The following is a 23,363-nucleotide window of genomic DNA, read 5'->3' as shown; positions in this document are numbered from 1 at the left end:
TATTGATTCGCCGTAGTACCTAATAATAGTGGGACGAGACTGGATTAAAGCCCGATAAAATCTGGTTGGTGGCGCGCAAGAAGGCTACTTGGATTGTCACTCGGAAACATTCACGTTTTAAACTTGAAACCGAAAAACCGAAAGTAAAAACACGCAGAGCTCGACTAGACACTGTACTTCAAAGTATTCGTTTACGCTGGCGAAATCTGTTCCGCACAGCATAGCCCAGGGACTGAACCACAGAAATTACGTCAGAAACAAATGACCCAATTAGAATGTATGAATGTTTTCATGAAGCGAGCGTATTAAAACTGAAAACTCCGACACGGAAGCGAAGTGGTGGCAAGGTTGGCCGATTGTATACTACAACTCAAATTACCAGAAACACATCCACATTGATGACGCCGCTATCAGTCCAGTGCACCGGAAATTGTCCGGCAGGACGGCCTGATTTGGGACCGGAATTTTAAATTTGCCACTTCGCCTAGGGCGGAAGCACAACAGCAGTAAAAAAATAAAACACCAGCTTCCAACATACGATCCCTTTTTCTAGAATAGTATTTACGCCATCAGATAAATGGCTGATGGCGTACTTTCTAGATGAGAAAACTGTCCGCCCATATTTGCGGCCGCATGATATTTTCGAGCTCGAGCTATGGAAATGTGTCGCCATTTCAAAAAATTACGATAATTTCCATGCTGTTTGGTGGTTATTTCTTGTTTCAAACTTGCTTCAGTTTCGGTCATTCCTATGATCCTGTTGTCCAAATTTCGGAGATAATATCGTCTGAATCGCTAAAAAACAATGCCCCAGGAAAGGCGCTCCAAAATAATGGTGTAATCAGAAAATAAGGGTTCGGGACGGGTTTTGCGTGATGGGTAAGTCGATGCCTTTCACGCAGCCCGCCTGGGTTCGATTCCCAACCCCGCACATAGGATCAGAAAGTTTTTCTGGTCCGAAGAGGTGAATGACCTTAAGGTTAAAGCCTCTATAATCGAAACAAAACAAAACAGAAAATAAGGAAATTGTCCAATCAGTAATAAATTACTGATACATAAAGCTTGAGCCATTCAATATCATTTATAACGCATAAATATTACTGCCTAATTTGGAACAATAACAGAATAAATAACTGTGTTGAGTACTTAAAACTTAATACCTTTTCTTGCACTTTAAAATATAAAAAAAAAACTGTTCAAATCCAACTAGTGGTGTAATGATGCTTTTCTCATGTTATTTATTATATCTTATATATTAAAGTCAGATTCATCAAAATACTACAAACTTAATAAGTGCATAACTCAGTTTTGAAACCTTTTTTTTACATAATACTACTAAAGGGTATTTTTTAGGAAGTTTGTTTTTTCAATAGGGACCGGTAAGTGACAGGTTTTGACAGTGTAAAGTGACGTCTCTACTCAGTATTGTTTGGCAAATCATCATGAATAGATAAACTCCAGAAAAAAACGCTTCCAAATGGTGGACATTTATTTTCAAAATTAGTGTTCAATTGAAATTGTTTACAGTGCAAAATTCTCTTCAGAGATGAGGCGCATTTCCCGTTGAATGGATAAGTCAGAAGTCCGAAAACATATTTAAATGTTAAATGCTGTCTACCAAATAAAAAAATTGATAATTTCACAATTTAGCATGTGTTTTATTTAAATTTCAAATCAGCAAGCTTTACAAAAAACACCCTTTGCATTTATATACTATATTTGAATTTAAGTTAATGAAAATCATATACGAGAAAAATGAAGTGAGCTCTATTTCAAAGATTTTGACCACTATTTCCGGTTTTTTCGGAACCGAAAACTGGATACCGGTATACTGAAACTCGGATCATTAAGGAAGTGAACAAATCAAAGCAGCATAGTTAAAGAAGAAGTCTTTCTAGACCCTAAAGTTTCTGTTCGATTTTTTTTTAATTTTTTGAATTTTTGGTGGTTGTTTGAAGTGAAAACGATTTTTCACGAAAAAATCCGCCGTTTTGTAGCTGTAAAACCTCCCCAAAGTAACGCACAGCAAAAAGGAAAACGTTGGGGTCTGGTTTTTTATATGTAGAAAATATGTGCCAAATTTGAAAAAAAAAATGGTGCAATAGTTTTTGACTGACGATGGACACGGACTTTCAAAACATGATCAATTTCCAGCAATGAGTAGACGAAAAAGTGACAAAATCAGAATCGACCTTCTCCGATTTGTATGAGACTTTGAACATGGCTTCAGTATGGCAAACCACAAATTTTGAACCGATGGAGAGGTCAATCCGACGAACTTCTTCCTGAACGCCATTTTTGTACAGTTAACGGTTTCCGAGTTACAACGATTTGAAAAAGGCAATTTTTGTGAAATGCAAAAATACATACACCCTTTTTAGAAAATCAGTCTCGAGTCGGATTGACCTCTCCATCGGTTCAAAACTTATGGTTTGCCATACTGAAGCCATATGCAAAGTTTCATCCAAATCGGAGAAGGTCGAGTCTGATGATCTGCTGAGCATTTCTGGAATTGCTCACCTGCTTTCGAGAAAAACGCGTTTAAAGTTTTTTGTCTATAAAATCAATGAATGAAAATTGTTACTCAAGGGAGCCCGTAGTGTCTAACATTTTCAAAAAATCATATTCTTTCTTCTATAATAAGTTATAATCAAGCATTTCAAGTATGCTTTGTCAAGTTTTCAAGTCAATCGAAGCAGAAATCTTGGGCTGCTCTCACTTCTTCGCAGTATGAGATAAGCAAAGATAAAGGCCCATAACTTGCTGAGTTTTGTTCCGATAGGCTTGAAAATTTCACAGAATATTCTTGAAATGTTTTACTATAAGAAACAGGGGTGGCATTATGTATCTCGATTCGACTAAAATTTTATCGAATCGACCACGTTTCGTATTATGGTTCTCGATTCGAAGTCGATCATCGAGCTTCGTTCGACTTCACTCGAAAAAGTATTAGATTATCGAGAAGTTTTGGCATTATGGAACCAAAACAATCGAGCTCGTAAACGACTGAATTCGATAAGAAATGGTCGAAAGCCTTATTACTATCGACTATGAGTTTTCGAATACGTTTCTTTTTTATTTAAAGGTAGTTATCGATAACATCTTAGATTTTCATAAACATATTAGTGTTGATAATCTTTATTTTAATGCATTGTTTTGTATATCGTTATATATTATGTGTGTTTGGCATATTATGTACAAGTCGAACTGTTTAGAAAGCATATTAATTGAAAGCTGCGTGGTGTTTATTTAAAATAACAAAAGCAAGCCGAAACTAACCTATGCCCAGTAACTGTAGTTTGTAATAAATTTTCTGAATCCTGTGAACATAAAACGCCGCTTAAACGGATTGCGGGAAAAAGCTTATTCGCTCGATAACAATGAGCAAATAATGTTTTTACCCATATAACAGTTCGGCTGAAAAGTTCGTATCGTTTAATAGAAACACACATTTTTTGCCAAAATTCGTTTTTATTATTCAACATAATTGCCATCAGAGGCGATACAGCGATTATAGCGATCTTCCAACTTTTCGATACCATTTTTGTAGTACGATTTGTCCTTTGCCTCAAAATAGGCCTCAGTTTCAGCGATTACCTCTTCATTGCTTTTAAATTTTTTACCAGCGAGCATTCTCTTGAGGCCTGAGAACAGGAAAAAGTCACTGGGGGCCAAATCTGGAGAATTCGGTGGATGAGGGAGCAATTCGAAGCCCAATTCGTTCAATTTCAGCATGGTTTTTCGTTGTTGTTTTTGATCGATTGTGAGCTCACGCGGCACCCATTTTGCACAATCCTCTCATATCCAAATATTCGTGAATAATATGTCCAACACGTTCCTTTGATATCTTTAGGGTGTCAGCTATCTCGATCAACTTCACTTTACGGCCATTGAAAATCATTTTGTGGATTTTTTTTCACGTTTTCATCGGTAACAGCCTCTTTTGGACGTCCACTGCGTTCATCGTCTTCGGTGCTCATATGACCAGTACGAAATTTTGCAAACCACTTACGAATTGTTGCTTCGCCCGGTGCAGAGTCTGGATAACACTCAACAAGCCATTTTTTGGTATCGGCGGCACTATTTTTCATCAAAAAGTAGTGTTTCATCAACACATGAAATTCCTTTTTTCAATTTTTTCCACAATAACAAGAGTAGCTTCACTCAAAATGCAATATCTCACAAACTAATAATCAGACAGCTGTCAAATTTATACACGTATCTTTTGAAGGTTGGTACTAACTGAAAATGGTATGGATTTAATTCTAGTGGCGCCCTCCCATAGAAACGATACGAACTTTTCAGCCGATCTGTTATCTAACTCAAGTAAATTGACAAATTTGTCCAAACACCTTGTAAGTATTCAGAATATGCCAAAAGCATCACAATCTCGTGCTATTAGCGTGTATTTGACTCTTCAATAGTACCTAAATAGATTATGAATACTACAAAGAATGGGTTGCTCCTGGTATATTAGCTAAAGCAATATCTTCTAATAAATATGATAAAATACTACAAAGAAAGCTGCAAAACCTAAAAGCCTTTTATTAAAACTACACATATGGATGACGTAAATTGTATTAGACTTGAAACAATACATGAAAAACACAGAATTTTTTTTATTATAATTTCAAAAGTTCATCGATAAATTGTGTACAAGAACACGCTTGAAAAAATTCTTTACATTTTCAAATGGAGTGGAAACGAATCTGCTTCTTGATTTAAATTTCAGAAATGTGTTCATGTTAATTTCGTGGCAACTTAAAACCGCATTATTACAAACAGTTTGCTTCTTTTCAGTACTTGAACTGAATAAATGTAATCGAAAATACCCAAACAATAATTCACAGTTTATTTTTTTGTATGATTGCAATGTATATGGGTTTGTTTACCTTTGTATGTTATGACAGTTCGAGCAGCATCAGTCGAAATCTAGTACCACATTGTTAGGATCTCGATGACGAGGTCGAAGGCGATACGTAATGCCTCAGTTCAGTCGAATCGACTTCAAAAATAATCGTTTCGAGCAACTCGATTCGAGATGCATAATATCAGCCCAGAAAGAAAAAAATAAATGATTTGTCATAAGTGTTAGACCCTACCCGCCCTTTTAAACCAACAGATAATATGAACTTCAAATTGAAGCAGTTTTAAGCCAAATTTAAAAGAATTAACAAAATTTGCTGTACCTTCGATTTAAATGGCGGTTTGAAATAAATGACGGTACAACTAAATAAAGTTTGTATGGCCATAAACCAACATGACCTACGAATTGGAACAGTTTCGAGCACATCTCAAAAGATATTTTACAATTTTCTATGATGGTTTGAAATTTTGAAAACTTATCACCTTGTTATGTTAGAATCGGAAGTTGGACTTGGATACTTTTCATGGGACTATCAGATCTGCTAATTTGAGTTTGATTATATGAAAATCTGATATTTCTAGTACTCTCTACTCTAAACAGTCTATCTCGAGAACCGGAAGTTGCATCTGAATAAAAATCGGGATATTGTTAAGTTATCTGAAAACCTCTCAGTTGAATCTAATATAGTGAAAATCGGTTGAGTCGTCTTCGAAAAAAGCTTCTAACATTGTTTTGATTTATTAATGCACATCACCCTGTAACTCCGGAACCGAAAGTCGGATCCAAATGAAATTCAGAAACTTTGTATGGGATCATAAGACCTTTCATTTGAACCTTGAAGTTTGTGAAAACCGGTTCAGCCACCTCCGAGAAAAGTGAGTGGTATTCTTTTCCTTTTTTTTGGTGCATATCACTCTGTAATTCCGGAAGCGGAAGTAGGATCCAAATAAAATTTGGGAACTTTTATTTCCCGGCGAACGTCCGCAACTTGGTCAAAGTCGGCCATAAATAAACGATATAATCAATCAATCAAGACCTTTTATTTATATCCAAGTTTGTGTTAACCCCCTCAGCCATCTCCGAGAAAAGTGTGTGAAAGTTTTTGTCACACACAGACATTTGCACAGTTCGCCGAGCTAAGTCGAATGGTATATGACATTCGGTTGAAAAGTCGATTTTCACAATGATTGTATTGTATAGAAAAAAAAAACGATGACATTATTCGGCTAGCTTTATTGGTTACCCTGAGCCCCCTCATTTTTTTCCAGTGTTAATGAAAAGGTTCCAAAAATCAGTTTTTTCATTCCAACTTTTTTCACATTGATCCTAGAGAAAAGATTTGTTCTAAAAAGCGTTAGATTTAGTGGAAATCCGTGAAATTATGGAACACTTTCAAACTTTATGAGCTTGAAAAAGTTATGTATAACTATGTGTAGAAAATTGACATATTTCGTATTTGATTATCTCTAGAAGTTGCAGACCAAACCGCTTTAGTTCAAAAGTACTTTTGATTTACTTCAAAAACTCGAAGACATGATTTGTATCCGATAGTATTCTAGGATACTATTGAAAATAATTAAAAGCATGAAATCTCAATTTCGGACCTCTGTGCACTGTAGCGGTTCTCTTCTGTAGTGACAGTTTGCAAATCAGATCAAATCTTGAATCATTTGATTAACATTGATTAACATTGTGATCGTAAATGTACGGAAGAATATGCTGCTTCAGGTACTTCCACCACAAAGCTTGGGTTTTTTTTTGTTCGCTGCTGCAAATACCTTGCCAGATCATAAGCTTTCTTGGGTATTTATATCCAATAGCTTTTGTCCGGGGTGCTGCCAAAAGTCCATCTTCATGTAAGTTTCGTCATCCATTTTTGAGAATCAATCGTAAATCGGATTCGTCTCTTCATCCAGCCAAAACAAGACGTCTGCCATCAGAAATCGTGTGTCAAGTATCGTACAAATTGGAGTATGTAAAGTCGGAAGACTAGCAAACCTTTTCTGGAATTGCACTATTATGTGATCTATATATATAAAAATGGATGTAAGTTTGTATGTTTGTAACGCCATAACTTCGGAACTACTGAACGGATTGCCACCAAACTTGGCACAGGTACTACTCGCATTTCAGAGATGGTTTAGGGAGCAGTTTTATAGAGGAGACAGCGTAGCAAGTGTAATTTACAAGAAGGGGTCATGAAAAAATTCATATAACTTGACAAGAATCGATTTTTAACGGCATAACTCCAAAACTGCTGAACGTATTGCAATCAAACTTGGCAAAGGTACTTCTTGCTCTTCAGAGATGATCATTAGGATATTCTCAGGGGAGAGAGTGTGTAGCAAGCGTTCTTAATTTGAGGAGGCCATGTCGAAATTTGTCTTATTCGAAGAGAATTGATACTTTTTACATACATTTTGAAAAACTCAAATATGGTTTTAAGGATATTTGTGGGGGGTAGGTATAATGAGTGCCTCTGAAAAAGGATGTTTAATGTGAAATTTAATGTGAAGTTTATACAATTTTCCATAAAACGATACTTCTTGCTGAGTACAGATATTATTTGCGCTTCAGATGATCCTAAGAACATTTTTAAGAAGACAGTGGGAACGGCTGGATAAAGTAAGGGTCTCATCCAAGGGAGGAGCAAAGTTCAAATTGTTAATATAATCGAACGTTACTCCAAAACAACTCCAACTCACCACACTTAACTAGGTTGGATTTTTTAAGGTGGGGAGAGTGTGGGGGGAGGGGGGGTGAGCAAAGTTCCATAACAACTCAGTAAATTATCGCCAAACTTGGCACAGGTACTTTTTACTATTCAGAGGTGGTCACGACAAGCTTAGATATTCATGACAAAGGTTTATTGTAACATTTTCGTATTCGCCGTCAAACAAGATAGGGGGCGGATTCAGACTAGGAGAAGAGGATCTTGAAAACCAATTTTTATCTTGATTTTTTTTTTCATAAAATAAGAGAGGGGCAAGAATGTCCAGATTGTGATAGATAGTATTGCTATCGTTAATTTGAATTAAGTAGTACTGCTATTGTTAATTTTAATGAATAAATCGATACTTTTTGAAGAGCACAGATACTTCGTACACTACTAAGAGGTGGTCATAAGGGTTATCATGGAGGAGAGCTGTAGTAAGTTCACTAATGAAAGGGGAGTTGAATATAAAATTTATTCTACGATAAATGATGCATCTTGACAAATACAGATACTACTTTTATGTCAATGTAGATTAAAAGGTTATTTCAATGGAGAGGGAGTGCAGCAAGTGCCGCAAATATGGGAAGTGTAAGGTAAAATTGATTGAGTAGCAACATAAAACTGCTCACAGTATTACACTAAGTAGGACAACTTCGTGAATTTTGTTCGGCCTTTTCTTCCCGAAACATTTCCGAGCAACACCGGGTCATTCAGCTAGTTAGTATCATAAAAGTCTGAATAATTATACAGTTATTTTTTATGCGAATTTCCGAAGATTGGTTATTTTTCTTAGTGAATTGGGATTACTATTTGGTGTTTTCAATGCGGATTTACAGAATTTTTTTGCCAGATTTGCATGTATAAAAAAGTGTTACGATAAATTTTCGCATATATTATCATGTGCTCATATTACTAGATGTTAAATTTTTGGTCAATATTGTTCATGACGGCGACGATTATTCGAGTTCTGTCCGTTTCAGTTTCAATTCACTTGAAAAAGTAATTTAATCATCAGCACGGATTACGACAATTATCTTACGAACAGCTTTGTTGGGCAGTAAAAGGAATAAAAGTGATCTCGGGTGCCAATCATAAAAACAAATGTCTGCGTTCGCTTCACCGAAAACAAAATAACTTCTCAACTAATCCTCAAATTCGGTGCCTCGAAATCGGCGGAAGCTATTCGGTTTTCGGTTTCTCCCCCTTCGCCGCAGTGTCAAAGTCATTAGGTGAAAAGCTTGCCTAGACATTTCAATTCCATTAAAGAAGCTACATCGGGCCCCGAATCCGTCCTATAGGAGTGCTAGCGGCGATCCGCCTACCATCCATTTTGCAAGCGAATTTCTTTGATCCTGCAGTTGTCCACAGTCGTAGTATCCTTGGGAAAGAAAACTCACATCCGGGGCATGAAATTCGTCGCACTAATTGGCCAAACTTTCTACTGCCAGTGTGCCCAATGGATCAGACAGGGGACAGAGCGGAATAAGGAGTCGGTATCAGGAAAGGAGGAATCACAATCGGAGGAGACATCTTACTGTGCATTTCCCCATGCACTGTGCACGCACACACCGAACCGCAGCCGTCGCCTAACCACAACCGGTCCAAAGTGAAGCCGTGGGGGGCAATAAAACCAAATTTATAGATTCGTCAAGATTTATGGACTTTTTACTAGGCGCTCAGACCAGCCAGAAGTTCGTTGGCGCTCGGTTCGGTTTAGATAGCACACAGGAACTTTGCGCTCCAGCTCTCCTCTTCTGTTCTGTGACGGGAACGGGAACAGGAACACGCTGAAAGCAGAACAAACACAACTGCATTCTACCCTCTCTCTCCATCCTCGCCCCTGTTACCGGCGTGCCACGGGAAGCATGTGCGTACACAGTCCCGGTAAACGTAAAATTCACCCCAAAAATATTAGATTCCCTTTAGTCGGTTCGATGTCGGCCCGTTCGCCACAGCACAGTTTGCATTAATCTACCCACTTTTTTTTCGGGGTGAGTCCTAACGGGACCTTCGCCCTCCGCCTAAAATGCAGGGCATTTTCTGCAGCCTACCAAACTTCCTTCCCATCATCCACCGGTTTTCGGGTTCTGGTTCTGAGGGAGAGCCAACGCACACACGCACGCACGCACCGTTTGCGAAGAGTCATGGAACGTTTGACACCGATACGAGGAAGAAAACAAAAAATGTTCCTATTCTTCTACGCCTACTGTTGGTTGCGCAGATCTCGATTGTTGTCGGAGTGAGAATCTCCCTTTTTCGGGCAACTTTCCCTATCGAAGCCCCCTGGCGGCGGCACGGAAAAGGATACACGCTAGAACGCACCTAGGACTCTAGCCTCAGTAACACAGTATACGGTTTGTGGCTGTTGTTGGTGTGTTGGTGCCTGCTTCGGCTTAGGTGAGGGTAGAAAGTTTCCTTTGGATTGGCGAGGGGGTGGCCAGAGGCATGCCTGCAGGCAGGCGGTTGTACGGTATCAAGTTCGAAATGTTGTGAATTTTAATTTAAAAGGATAAGAGTTTATGATTTCCTTTCTGCTTCAGTCAGTTTGCCATCCGGAAAAGTTTTCCAACCTTCCCTCGAACGAAGAAACTTTCGGTTCAGTTTGATTGTCGAGAATTGGAACGTTTTTCAATAGATGGCAGCCCTTTCCCGGTAATCAAGGGTAGAAAAGATGTGACATAATTCGGTTACAAAAAAGTCTCATTAGCAACTTTAACAAGAGTCTCTTTTCAAAAATTCCTGTTATTTTGTATCAGATCTCCACGATTCTTGAGATGAATAACAGTTAATTCTTATTTCATCATTCGAGTGATTGTCTTAACTCGGCTTTGAACCATATGTTAAACAAAATAAATCGAGAACGGGAGATGAATATGGGTACAGTTACCTTAGTGTTTGTCGTGCTGTCTGAATCCCGAACACAATTTTGAGAGATTTTCGCAGCTTATTAGTACTCAGAAATCAGAAGCAGTTGGAATTTTCCTCTCGAATCTACTGTTATTTATTTACATAATGTTAAATTACATAATGAAATGAATTCTTCCATGAAGATCTAGAGTGAAACCGAAAATATTACTTGCATTTAGCAAAAGTAAGTACTGCTATCGAACTGAACTTAGTTTTAACAATATTAATCTGAGCTTGGCGGTTTATGTTGAACTAAATGTTTGTTCCTCCGGCACTTCAATAAAGGCAAAGTGTGGAGCAAGGTGCATAAGGTGTTTTGCAAATAGCACTACCCTTGTGTTTGCTTGGTTTGGAATACAGCTCAGAAAGTAAACGAAGCATCGTTGTTGTTATTAAAAAAAAATTAAACACATAACACAATCCAGCTTCGTCTTGTCGTAACAAACGAATGATTTTCAAATCAGGTACAACGATTTATAGTAATTATGTTCGTTATGATATCCACGGATAAAAATCTAGTGCCGCAACCATGATTAACGATCATGAAATCATGAATGTTTACCTTGAATGATAAGTCATGATTTCATGATCAAAACGGTTGATATCATGAACAATGATACACCTTTCAAGAACAATTCCATGTTATCAATCATTTCGCTCATGCGATTTCATGAGAAGACATGGTTCATGATTTCATAATTGAAAAATCATGGTACCGGCAATACATTTTTACCCGTGTTGTAGTCGCCATGAACCTAGTTTCGCTTCATGGAGAACTGACTGGTAAAATAAGTATGAACGAAAATCAGATATCAGATGAATAAAAATCAGATAAAACACCACATAGACGAAACTTAAACCTACAAGTTTTTTCTATCCGCGAAAATCGAACCTGAAACACCGACCCGGGGCGACCGACCTGTAAACATTACCGAATATTTCGATCAAAAATGCATATTGTAAATAACAGATATAATTAGTTTTGGCATATTCGAAAAGTGCTTCATTTGCTTACCTATATGTCATAATTTACAAGTCGTAGCGTTTGGGCATGCTGTATGTGACTCACAGCTTTATCAGGTAAAGTTTTGATTCAGCAGACGTTTGTCTATCTGTGCGAACAGTAAAAAATATTAGTGTTAATCGTTGCTTCCTTCAGATGTGAAGTTAGTGCTGCAATAGGTTTTTTTTTTGCAAAATAATCTTCAGCCACAGAAAATCATCGAGAGTTATACCTCATCTCATGTATTTAGAGGATTAAAACGATTTTTTTTTCAATTCACACTTTTTATGCAGCATACCGGGGTAATTTTCAAAGTTCTACGGTTTATTATGCGGATTTTCGTAGTTATGCGATTTTTCTTACGCAGATTGCCTGAGTTATGCGTTTTTTTTAATGCATATATTCGAAGTAATTGAATTTTTTATGTGGATTTCTGAAATTATGCGGTTTTCCGAAGTTGTGTGATTTTTCATTCCGGTTTTATGCGGATTTTAGAGTTTCTTGTGCGGATTTTCAAAGTTCTACTGTTTTTATGCAGATTTCCATTTTTTGTGAGTTTCCGAAGATATGCGGTTTTCCAATGCGAATTTTTTAAGTAATGCGGTTTTTCTAATGCGGACTTTCAAAATTCTACCGTTTTTTATTCGGATTTTCAAACATATGCGATTTTTTTAATGCTGATTTCTTATGCAGATTTATCCAAAGTTGTGCGTATTTTTATGCGGATTCCTAAAGATATATGGGTTTTCTAATGTGTATTTCCGAAATAATGCGATTTTTATACAATGAGGCCTCTTTTTACACGAGAAATACGCAACGCGTATCTTCAGAAATCCACAACCGCTAAGCTAAAGTAATTTTTTCATAATGCCAAATGTCTTAGAAATTCATGAAACGTCTTAAACTTAAAAAAAATCTGGCAAAAATCGAAAATTTGTCAGTGTCAGAGAGTTGATATGAAAAAAAAAATTCGGGATAATCCCAGGTCTCGACGTTTCATGCATTTCTTCGACTAAATAAGCAAAATCGGATAACTATGAAAATTCGGGTAAAAAAACCGCGCAATTTCAAAAATCCGCTTAAAACAAGCCACGTAATAAAAGACCTCAGTGTATGTGGATTTCAAAAGCTATGAATTTTCAAATGCGGACTTCCAAAGTTATGTGATTTTTTATGCGGATTTCCAAAGTTATGTGGATTTCCAAAGTTACGCGGTTTTTTATGCGGATTCGAGAATTTCTGAACTGACAACTATTTTGTTTATTTATTTTATTTATTTTGGGGAGCAGGAAAAATCCCGTTGGAGATGAAATTTGGCAATTTGCCTCTCCAGCAGGCATAAAACCTCATCATCTTTTGTATCAACAGATTACAATGATCCAACAGATACAACAAGGCTTAACACTAACAGCAAAGACTAACAAATAAAAACTAAACCTATAGCCCTATAAGTAGTGGAATATTAGCGTTGTGTAGTTCTACTGTTTTTTAAGTGGATTTTCAAAGATTTTAGCCGATTTAAGCACTAAGCAGTTCAATTTGAACTGCTCTGCACTGATGAGTCAAAGACGAAACGTAAAAATAATGAAACGTAAGAATAAAGCACAAAATTTGGCTCATCCCTAAATGAAAGAATCCTGTTTTTAAAATGCGGATCTTTCTTCGGTTTTTTATGCGGATTTTCGAAGTTATTCGTTTTTTTCCTGTTGATTTTTAAAGTTATGCGATTTTTATGCGGATGTCCGAAAACATGCGATGCTTTTATACGGTTTTCCAAAGTTATGCACTTTTCATGCGAATTTCTGAAGTTATGCGATTTTTTTTATCTTGATTTCCGAAGTTATGCTATTTTTCTTATAACTGGATTCCTGAACACATGCCGTTTTGAAGCAAATTTCTACAGATTTTAGGCGGTTTTTAAATGCGAATTTTCAAAGTTAAATGGTTTTTTGTAAAGTTTTTTTTAGTTATGCGTTTTTTCTTATGCAGATTTCCTCAGTTATGCGTTTTTTAATGCGAATATCCGAAGTTATACGGTTTTTCTGATATGGATTCTCGAAGCTGTGCGGTTTTTCTTATGTGAAATTTCGCAGTTCCACCGTTTATATGCGCATTTTCAAAGATATGCGATTTTTTAATTCGGATTTCCGAAGATATGCGATTTTTTTTTCTGTACGGATTTCTAAAGTTATGAAGTTATTCTGATACAAATTTCCAATGTTGTACGTAGTAAAGGGTGATTTTTTAAGAGCTTGAGAACTTTTTTAAACAATAAAACGCATAAAATTTGCAAAATCTCATCGGTTCTTTATTTTAAACGTTAGATTGGTACATGACATTTACTTTTTGAAGATAATTTCATTTAAATGTTGACCGCGGCTGCGTCTTAGGTGGTCCATTCGGAAAGTCCAATTTTGGGCAACTTTTTCGAGCATTTCGGCCGGAATAGCCCGAATTTCTTCGGAAATGTTGTCTTCCAAAGCTGGAATAGTTACTGGCTTATTTCTGTAGACTTTAGACTTGACGTAGCCCCACAAAAAATAGTCTAAAGGCGTCAAATCGCATGATCTTGGTGGCCAACTTACCGGTCCATTTCTTGAGATGAATTGTTCTCCGAAGTTTTCCCTCAAAATGGCCATAGAATCGCGAGCTGTGTGGCATGTAGCGCCATCTTGTTGAAACCACATGTCAACCAAGTTCAGTTCTTCCATTTTTGGCAACAAAAAGTTTGTTAGCATCGAACGATAGCGATCGCCATTCACTGTAACGTTGCGTCCAACAGCATCTTTGAAAAAATACGGTCCAATGATTCCACCAGCGTACAAACCACACCAAACAGTGCATTTTTCGGGATGCATGGGCAGTTCTTGAACGGCTTCTGGTTGCTCTTCACTCCAAATGCGGCAATTTTGCTTATTTACGTAGCCATTCAACCAGAAATGAGCCTCATCGCTGAACAAAATTTGTCGATAAAAAAGCGGATTTTCCGAATGGACCACCTAAGACGCAGCCGCGGTCAACATTTAAATGAAATTATCTTCAAAAAGTAAATGTCATGTACCAATCTAACGTTTAAAATAAAGAACCGATGAGATTTTGCAAATTTTATGCGTTTTATTGTTTAAAAAAGTTCTCAAGCTCTTAAAAAATCACCCTTTATTATGCGGATTCCTGAAAATATACGGTTTTTAATGTGGATTTTCGAAATAATGCGAATTTTTTATGTGGATTTTCGAAATTATGCGTTTTTATGCGGAATTCAGAAGTTATGCGGATTTTCGAAGCTTTACCGTTTTTTTATGCGGATTTCCAAAAATATCCTGTTTATTTTTTAATGCGAGATTCCGAAGGTATGTTTTTTAATGTGAATTTCGGAAGATATGCAGTTGTTTTATAGCGGATTTCCGAAATTGTGTGGTTTTTCTTATGCAGATTTTCAAAGATATGCGGTTTTTTAATGCGGAGCTCTTAAGTTATGCTATTTTGCTTATGCAGATTCCCGAAAATATGCCGTTTTTATGTGAATTTCCGAATTTATGCAGTTTTTCTTATGCAGCTCTTCAAAGTTATGTCATTTTTATGCGGATTCACGAAAATATGTGGTTTTTTATACGGATTCCCGAGGTTATGCATTTTTTACTTGAATTTCTAAAATTATGTGGTTGTTTCTCAATGCGGATTTTCGGAGTTATGCGTTTTTTTATGTGGATTGTTAAAGTAATGAGGTTTTTCTGATGCAGATTTTCAAAGTTTATGCGGATTTTCCAAAGTTATAAACTTTTTTAGGCGGATTTACGAAGTTATGCTATTTTTCTTGTGCGAATTCTTGAAGATATACTGTTTTAAACGGATTTATGAAGATTTGCGGTTTTTAAATGCGGATTTTCAAAGTTATGCGGTTTTTCTTATGCAGATTCCCTAAATTATGCGTTTTTTAATGCGGAACCGAAGTTATACGGTTTTGCTGATGCGGATTTCCAAAGTTATGCGGTTTTTGTTATGTGAACTTTCGAAGTTCCATCATTTTTATGCTGATTTCCAAAGATAATCGATTTTTTAATGCAGATTTTCGAAGTTGTGAGTAGTTTTATGCAGATTCCTGAAAATATACGAGCATCAATGTGGATTTCCGAAATTATGCGTTTTTATGCGGATTTTAGAAGTTGAGCGGATTTTCGAAGTTCTACCGTTTTTTTATGCGGGTTTCCTAAAATATTTTGTTTTTTTTAACGCGAGATTCCGAAAATATGTTTTTTAATGCGAATTTCGGAAGATATGCAGTTGTTTTAATGCGGATTTCCGAAGTTGTGTGGTTTTTCTTATGCAGATTTTCGTTTTTTAATGCGGAGCTCTTACGTTATGCTATTTTTCTTATGCAGATTCCCGAAGATATGCCGTTTTTATGTGGATTTCCGAAAATATGCGGTTTTTATGCGAATTCCCGAAGTTATGCATTTTTAATGTGGATTTCTAAAGTTATGCGATTGATTTTCAATGCGGATTTTCGAAGTAATGCCGTGTTTCTGTTCGGATTTCCGAAGTTATGCGGCTTATAATGTGGATTGTAAAGGTATGCGGTTTTTCCAAAGTTATAGACTTTTTTATGCGGATCTACGAAGTTATGCAATTTTTCTTATGCGGATTTCCGAAGCTACGCCGTTTTTAATGCGATACGAATCTCTCGCATAAGAAAAACTTCAGTCAATGTTTCTTAGTTATGGAAAAAATGTTCGATAGATCGAATTTAGAAGTATCGATTTGAAGCAATTTCACGCCAAAAATGCATTAGTCGTTTGGAAAAATCAGTCCCGAATATAATTGGTCTTTCCAATCGTGCAAAACAAATCGTTCGCCGTACTGAAGATGTGTTTGAAGTTTCGTCAAAATCAAATCAAAACGATTTTCTCTCTTGTTTTACTGTTAATTTCTAGAATGACCCTACAGAAAAATGCTTAGCTTTCGGTCCGCGTCTGTTAATTGCTTGCCAAACGGGATGATTTTCGAAAGCCGGTTTATCAACTCAAAATTGCCGCTGACGACATGTTTGCTTCTCAAACTGTCGTAATTTAGGTCTTATTTACGTATCCTCTATTCTCATAGAAGTTTGCTTATCTGTAAAGGGGACGGGCTTAGCGTGAGCAAAGATGGAGTGAGGTTCATCCGCTGATAGGTAGGCTAGGCTAGGGAACTGTTCTAAGAAATGATCCGAAGGGTTGACATCACTACTCAGATCGACTCCTTCGATCACAACTTCCAAGCGATGATAAAGATTCGATTTTACGTTTCGTCTTTGACTCATTTTGCGTTGCGTTTTTGACTCATCAAGCATCAAAAACAGCTAGGCAGACGTAAATTAAATGCTACTTGCAAAACACTTTTTGCTCATACACCAGAGTATAAAGTCTAAACCTGGACTGGTTGTTTTCACGAGAGCGGGTTATTTCTTAGAAAGCTTCTCTGCTAAATGTCGAGTTCGCCGAGTCTGTCATTTTTTTGAAATCATTTCACCGAAAATAAATTTTTCGATTTTTCATTTCAATTTCGAAACTTATCGGTGAGCCCAGCCAATGCATTGTAGTAACAGATTAAATGTAACAAATATCTTGTGGTCATGCAAACCTGTAACCGACGCCTTTGCCCGATTTATTGAAGGCTATTTGCATTGCCTTGGGAAAATCAAAATGAACGACAAAACACAAATCTGAATGATGTGGCGAAACCATATAAGTCAATTTGCACTCTACTAACCGATAAGTACAAAAAAAAAATCTTACTTGCTCCAAAAGACTACGGATCTTCATCAAAAACGTTTATTTACGGTTCCTGACAGATGAATCTGAAACATCTGTTCGCATTTATTTGTTTCATCCGGTTTACCCAAAGCAAATTTCATTGCCTAAATTAAATCCGAATGAACGACAGCAGTTCGGATAGAGAGATTTCTTTCGGTTGATACACATCTGATTCTAGGATTGAGATTCGGTGGAATCACCTTTCCGGTGAAATGACCTTTTCCGGCGAAACGGATTTTGGGCTTTCGGTGATATTACTCTGATCCCTTTTCACATGCAGCGTAAAATTAGAAGCCATTTCGAAAGACTGAATTATGAATAGCTATGAATGAACAAATGATGACGAAGCATAGTTAGGTTCACGGGACGACATGAGATAGGAGCTTGTGTGCACTTAGTTTACACACCCTTCTGGAGGTCTTGTTGTGGAGAGTTGGCTCATGTCGTACAAATCAAAGATAAACTTCGGTTTGGTACCTATATCATAAAACTGTACTCAAAATTTCTATTGTTTCAATTGTAGGAAAATGTAGGATGTGATTAGAAATAGATGTGGAACGAATTTCATGATTTTTTCTAATGCCACGATTTCCACATTTTCTAATACCCATCACTTTCGTTTCCTTTTTCTACAGGTCGGAGCATTACAATAATTTGCAGAAGCAAGAGGAAGAGAAGCTAAACAACAATAACAATAATAACAGCAGCAGCAACAACAATCATCAGACTGTCAATCATCACCATCATCATAATCATCACCACCATCAGCAACAGCAACAGCAGCATCAGCAATCGCATCCAGGGTTGCAACATCAACAGCAACAGCAACATCCGCATCAGCAGCATCCACAGCAGGGCGCACCGCATCCTCTCAAGGACAACTCGAACATCCAACAGCGGCAGTCGTCCGTGGTGAAGATCGAACTGTTGCGTAACCCCCAACCGGAAGCGCAACAAGGCGGTGCCAGACTAATCAAAACCGGAGCCCAATCTCCGGCGGCTGCATCGACAGCACCCTCGCAACTATCGCCGCACACGGTCACTAGCAACAGCGGCGGCAGTCCTTCGACGGTATCGCATCTGCGTTCGATTCGTCCATTCCCGACGTCGGTAGCGGCTTCCAGTAGCAGCGCAACTACAACCACATCGAGCACAACCGGTAGCTCAACGGGAACCGGCGAACGTCCGCTCAAGTGTTTGGAAACTCTTGCCCAAAAAGCGGGCATCACTTTTGACGAGAAGTACGATCTACCAAATCCTACGCTGGAGAAGTCACAGAGTCCGGCGCAGGTGGCACAGCAAACCACGGTGCCCCTGCAGCTGTCCCAGGATCAGTTACAGCAATTCCAGCAGTTCCAGCAGTTCCAGCAGGCCTTCACTGCCGGTGCTGCGACGATTCAGGTCAAGCAGGAGTACAATCCGCCGCAGCAACAGCAAACGAATGCCGGCGGTGGTCTGGATCAGCAACAGCAGCAGCAACAACAGGTGCAACAAATGCAGGTCTTAGAGGCTGGTGGTGGTGGGGCTCCTGAACAGAGTCCTCACCATACGCAAAACACTCAAACCATGCAACAACAACAGCAACAATCGGCTCATATTAACACAATGTCCCCTCTTCAGGCAATGGCTGCTGGTCAGCAGCTCTCCGCCGATTGGCAGCATGGACGCGTCCAAGTTCTTCAGCAACCGATCCAAAATCCATACCTTCAACAACTGTACGGTTCCCAGCAGCTAGTGATCCACCCGAGCATCGGAGGACAGCAGCAGATCCAGCTGATTGCTTCCAAACCCTTCCAAGGAACACCTCAGATGCTGACGACCCAGGGTAAACAGGTAATTGGAGCTGGTGCCGGTAATTTCAGTGGAGCGTACGCCTTACCAACCATTCCATCGAGTCAATCGCAGACGCTGCTCTTCAGTCCCGTAAGTAACCTTAGCTTGGCTTGCGATAACCACAAATCGAACCTAGGCAATTAATCGCCTTTCCCACCAGCAGGATGTTCAGAAGCAGCTGACGGTTGCTGCCGCGGCTGCTGCAGCCGGAGCCACCGGACAGAAAGTTCAACTGCAGAAAATTGGAACCAGCATCTCGGCGGCCGGACAACAGCAAAGCGTAACCACATTGACTCAACAGCAAGCTGCCGGTCAGCAGTGCGTCCAGGTGTCCCAGGGTACGATGCCAACTGCCCAGTTGCTCAGTCCGCTGCAGCAGCAGGGTGCCCAGCAAATGCAGTTTGCCGCTCCGTGGCAGATGAGTCAGTTCTGGACGACGAACGGGTTGCAGCCGCAAATTCTTGCTTCCAATCCGATCATCTTCCGCGGTACCGGCCCTGACGGAAGCAGTAATATGTTCATTCAGCCCAGTCCGCAGCAAACTCTGCAACAGGCCGCCAATCAGGCTCACAATCGTAAGTTGTTGGGAGTTCAATTGATGGAGTAATTCATGTGCTGAAATATTTTCCGTTTCATCCACTTTCAGAAACTCTTACACTGCCATGTACAATTGCCCAGCAACCTCAGCAGACGCAACAGCAACAGCAGCAGCAGCAGCAACAACAACAACAACAACAACAGCAGCAACAGCAAACTCAACAACAGCAAAATCAGCAAGTTCAAGCTAATCAACAGCAACAGCAACAACAACAACAACAACAGCAGCAGCAACAACAAAACGTACAACATGCTCAACAGCAAGTCAGTGTTGCGACTGCCCCACAAACAGCGACTCTTCAGCAGAAAACCGTGGGTAATCTTGCTCCCAAACAGGTTCAGAGACCGCAAATACTGCCCCAGGGTACCTCGCCGATTCGTCCGTCCGCTTCCACGCAAACCGTTCAGGCACAGCAGAACCTACTGGCGAAGGGAGGCAAAATCCGTACCAAACAGCAACCGGTGCGTCCTTCCGGTCCGGTGCAGATCAAAACGACTGACCTGGCAACGGCACAGAACAAAATTGGCCAACAGGCACAGATGCAGCAGGTCGTGACAACCGGTGGAAAGTGAGTGGGCTTTTTGTTTGTACTGGAAAATGAACATTTTTATCTATCTCTATTTTATCATTTCATCAGGATGGTTCTTATGAACACCGGAGGACAGATAAACATTCAGCCAATGATGACCAACGACAAACAGCAACAGTTGCATCTTCAACAGCAAATCAAAACTGCTCACCAACAGCAGCCACAGCAACAGCATCTGTTGCTGCAGCAACAGGTAAGACCGTCATCAAGATCAGTTGTCAAATTAATTGTCATTGACACTTTTTTTTTTTTTTGCTAGGCAATTCAGCAGCTTGCTCTTCAACAGCAACAACAACAACAGCAACATGCTCTTCAACAACAACAGCAGCAACATCAACAGCAACAACAGCAGCAGCAGCAATCTCAGCAACAGCAAATTCAACAACTGCAGCAGCAATTCCTGCAACACTCCAACCAGCAGAATCAAGCAAATCAAATTGTTGCTAGTGCTCAAGCGGCCACCGGCCAACAAGCACATCTGGTCCAAACGACTGCTGGACCACAGCAGGGTAACATTCTGCAGCAGTTTGTCTTCCAGCAGCAAGCACAGCCTAATCAATCTGGCATCTCAATGATTAACGTTACTTCATCTGACACGATTTTACAACAACAACAGCAACACCACCAACAACAGCAGCAGCAGCATCAGCAACAACAACAACAACAACAGCAAGGGCTAAATGTAAACTCCAAAGGAGCTACTCAAATGATAATAACCAATCAAGTACCCCAGGCAGGAGATCGCACCAGCATCGCCCAATCTCAAACACTGCAAATCGAACGGACCATCCTTCCGGTTGTGTCGATCGCCGGCATGGGTTCCACTCCGATCGTAGTATCCAGTAATGGAACGACCATTTCTCCTATCCACCAGCAGGGACAAACTGGCCAACTGCAGACGCAGCAGAATGCTACACAAACTGCCCAACAGCTACCGACCGGAGCACAACATGGGTCCCAGATACTGGTTTCCACCATTCCAACTTCGGTTCATCAGCAACAAAATGTGCAAAACCCACTGGTCGCCATGACTTCGCTTTCCGCTGCCATGATGGGCGCCAGCTCGATCACGGCCACTCCGGTTTCGTCCAACTCGATCACTACGACTTCCGCTGGGATGCACCAAACTCCGATAGTGTCAACTTCCATCACCACGACATCTAAGGAAAGTGCGGATCTGAAAGCGGCCAGTGTAGCGATGCTTCAGTTGCAACATTTGTCCACTCCCCAGAAGCAACTGCAGCACCAACAGATGTTGGAAAGCATGAATGCTGCCAACGCTGCCGTTGCAGCAGCTGCTGCCGGTGGTGGTACCGGTAATTCGATGGTTGTCGGATCACCAACCTCCATCGGTAACGGGGTACCAACAACACTTACGGTAACCATGCAGCGAGCCGCATCGATGACCCCTACACAGTCCGGTGGTAACCGTTCCAATGCTGGCACTCCAAACTCGGTCGAACAGCTGAACAAATCGATGGGACATCAAACACCGACGAAGATGATGGGCGGCATCAGTGCCGACACGACGGCGAGGGGCACTGCGATGGACACCAGCGGTAAAGGTGAGTGTTGTTTTTGTTTTGAATTTTTTGGGTTAATTTTTGACTTCACGTTTAGCTCCGACTGGGTCCGCTTTTCCAACGTAGTAGTATCTTCGGTTCCCTCAATTACTAATTTTCTTCCGACAGCCAGATCTTTTGAGCCTGTTATTGGGGAAGTTGTCCCTTAATAGGACAAGAAAGAACCGAAATTTTGTCTGCGCTTGGGTAATATCAGCCAGTTGGCATTTCCACTTTCCCTGTTCATTACGTCCCCTTTGAATGCCTTAATAGTGCCGCTCCAGAAGATGACTTTGTTTCTTAGCTTGAGGATGAACGCAATACATGCTATTTAAAACATTTTTCGATGTAAGCGTGACGAATGGTTCCGTTTTCAGACCACAACTGCAAAGCATTCACCAAAACTCGAACACACTTTTCGGTACACCTCCACGTCCAATCGCGATATCTAACTTATTGAGTTTGATGTATTCTTCTTCATCGATCGATGTCAAAACATGGTCGAAAAAGAGCTTCATATGCACGCTTTATAAAGGGTAATTTTTTAAGAGGTATAAGATTTGATTAAAAAAAAACGCGAAAAATTTGAGAAAATTTATTAGAGCTTTTTTGGAATCGATGAAACGATAAATATAATATAATGTTTTGATTCCATGCAAATGTTGGCCGCGGCTTCGCTTTAGAATGCCCATGCACAAGTTCCAATTTTGGCGTAAAGCTTGCTTCAGATTGAATTGGAACAAAGACAATTGTCTATATTTCAGTTATTTATTATTGAATTCAATATCTTTTTTTATACAAATGTAGCGTTTTCTTCATACTTTTAAGAAAAAATACGGATAAAATTATTCGTCACGGTTTCGAAGGAATTCTCGAATTTTTCCTGTAACACGGGTCATTAGGCGGCGCACACCATCTTCGTCCATCGTTTTAGCTATCTTATTCCACCAGGTCGTCATCTGATTGATGTCTTTGACAACCTTTCCCTTCGCCTTGAGTCTCTTCTTCATGATTGCCCAGTATTTCTCAATAGGGCGGAACTGGGGGCAGTTGGATGGATTAAGGTTTAAATTTTCTTTGAAATTTGTCGGCGAAAACGAATTTAAATTTGGCTGGAACATCCCCCCGAGCCGTTGCCAAGTAAGATTTTTACCACACTATTCTGTTTTATGGTCCGATTTAGCTGTTTGCTAGCTCGATGCGACTTGATTCTTCCCGGAGTCGAGTTCTCCTCACGGTACTATGAGCAGCACCGAATTTTCTGGCCAAATCACGGTCCGACAGATTAGGATTCCTCTTAATCGTCTTCAAAATCTTGCCACGCAGTTTCCGGTCGACAGTTCCACTCCGACGATTGGCTTGAGGCTTCCGAATCGTCGTCAATGTTTCCTTATACCGTTCGATAACGCGCCATACGTTATTTCTGGGCAATTTCAGCTGTTTAGCTAGCCTAGATGCAGACCACAATGGATTTTCCAAATAACTGTGCACAATTT

At 39.5% G+C, this 23,363-nt stretch overlaps 1 protein-coding gene across 2 annotated transcripts in view; it reads left to right on the top strand.

Moving 5' to 3' along the window:
* The window catches only part of LOC131432403 (polyhomeotic-proximal chromatin protein-like), a 102,328-nt gene that overhangs the window by 60,942 nt on the left and 18,023 nt on the right, over positions 1–23,363 (top strand). Inside the window, exons 2-7 of one of the 2 annotated variants that reach the window (XM_058598645.1) lie at positions 17,921–18,770; positions 18,906–19,208; positions 19,282–19,693; positions 19,765–20,284; positions 20,354–20,498; positions 20,565–21,870. In XM_058598645.1, coding sequence (XP_058454628.1) covers positions 17,921–18,770; positions 18,906–19,208; positions 19,282–19,693; positions 19,765–20,284; positions 20,354–20,498; positions 20,565–21,870 — 3,536 coding nt within the window. Of the gene's footprint in view, positions 1–17,920; positions 18,771–18,905; positions 19,209–19,278; positions 19,694–19,764; positions 20,285–20,353; positions 20,499–20,564; positions 21,871–23,363 lie in introns of both variants that reach the window. The other variant, XM_058598644.1, reaches the window with a different exon arrangement.

Source organism: Malaya genurostris, chromosome 2, assembly GCF_030247185.1.
Source record: "Malaya genurostris strain Urasoe2022 chromosome 2, Malgen_1.1, whole genome shotgun sequence".
Lineage (NCBI taxonomy): Eukaryota > Metazoa > Arthropoda > Insecta > Diptera > Culicidae > Malaya > Malaya genurostris.
This window is presented reverse-complemented; position numbering and strand designations above follow the sequence as displayed.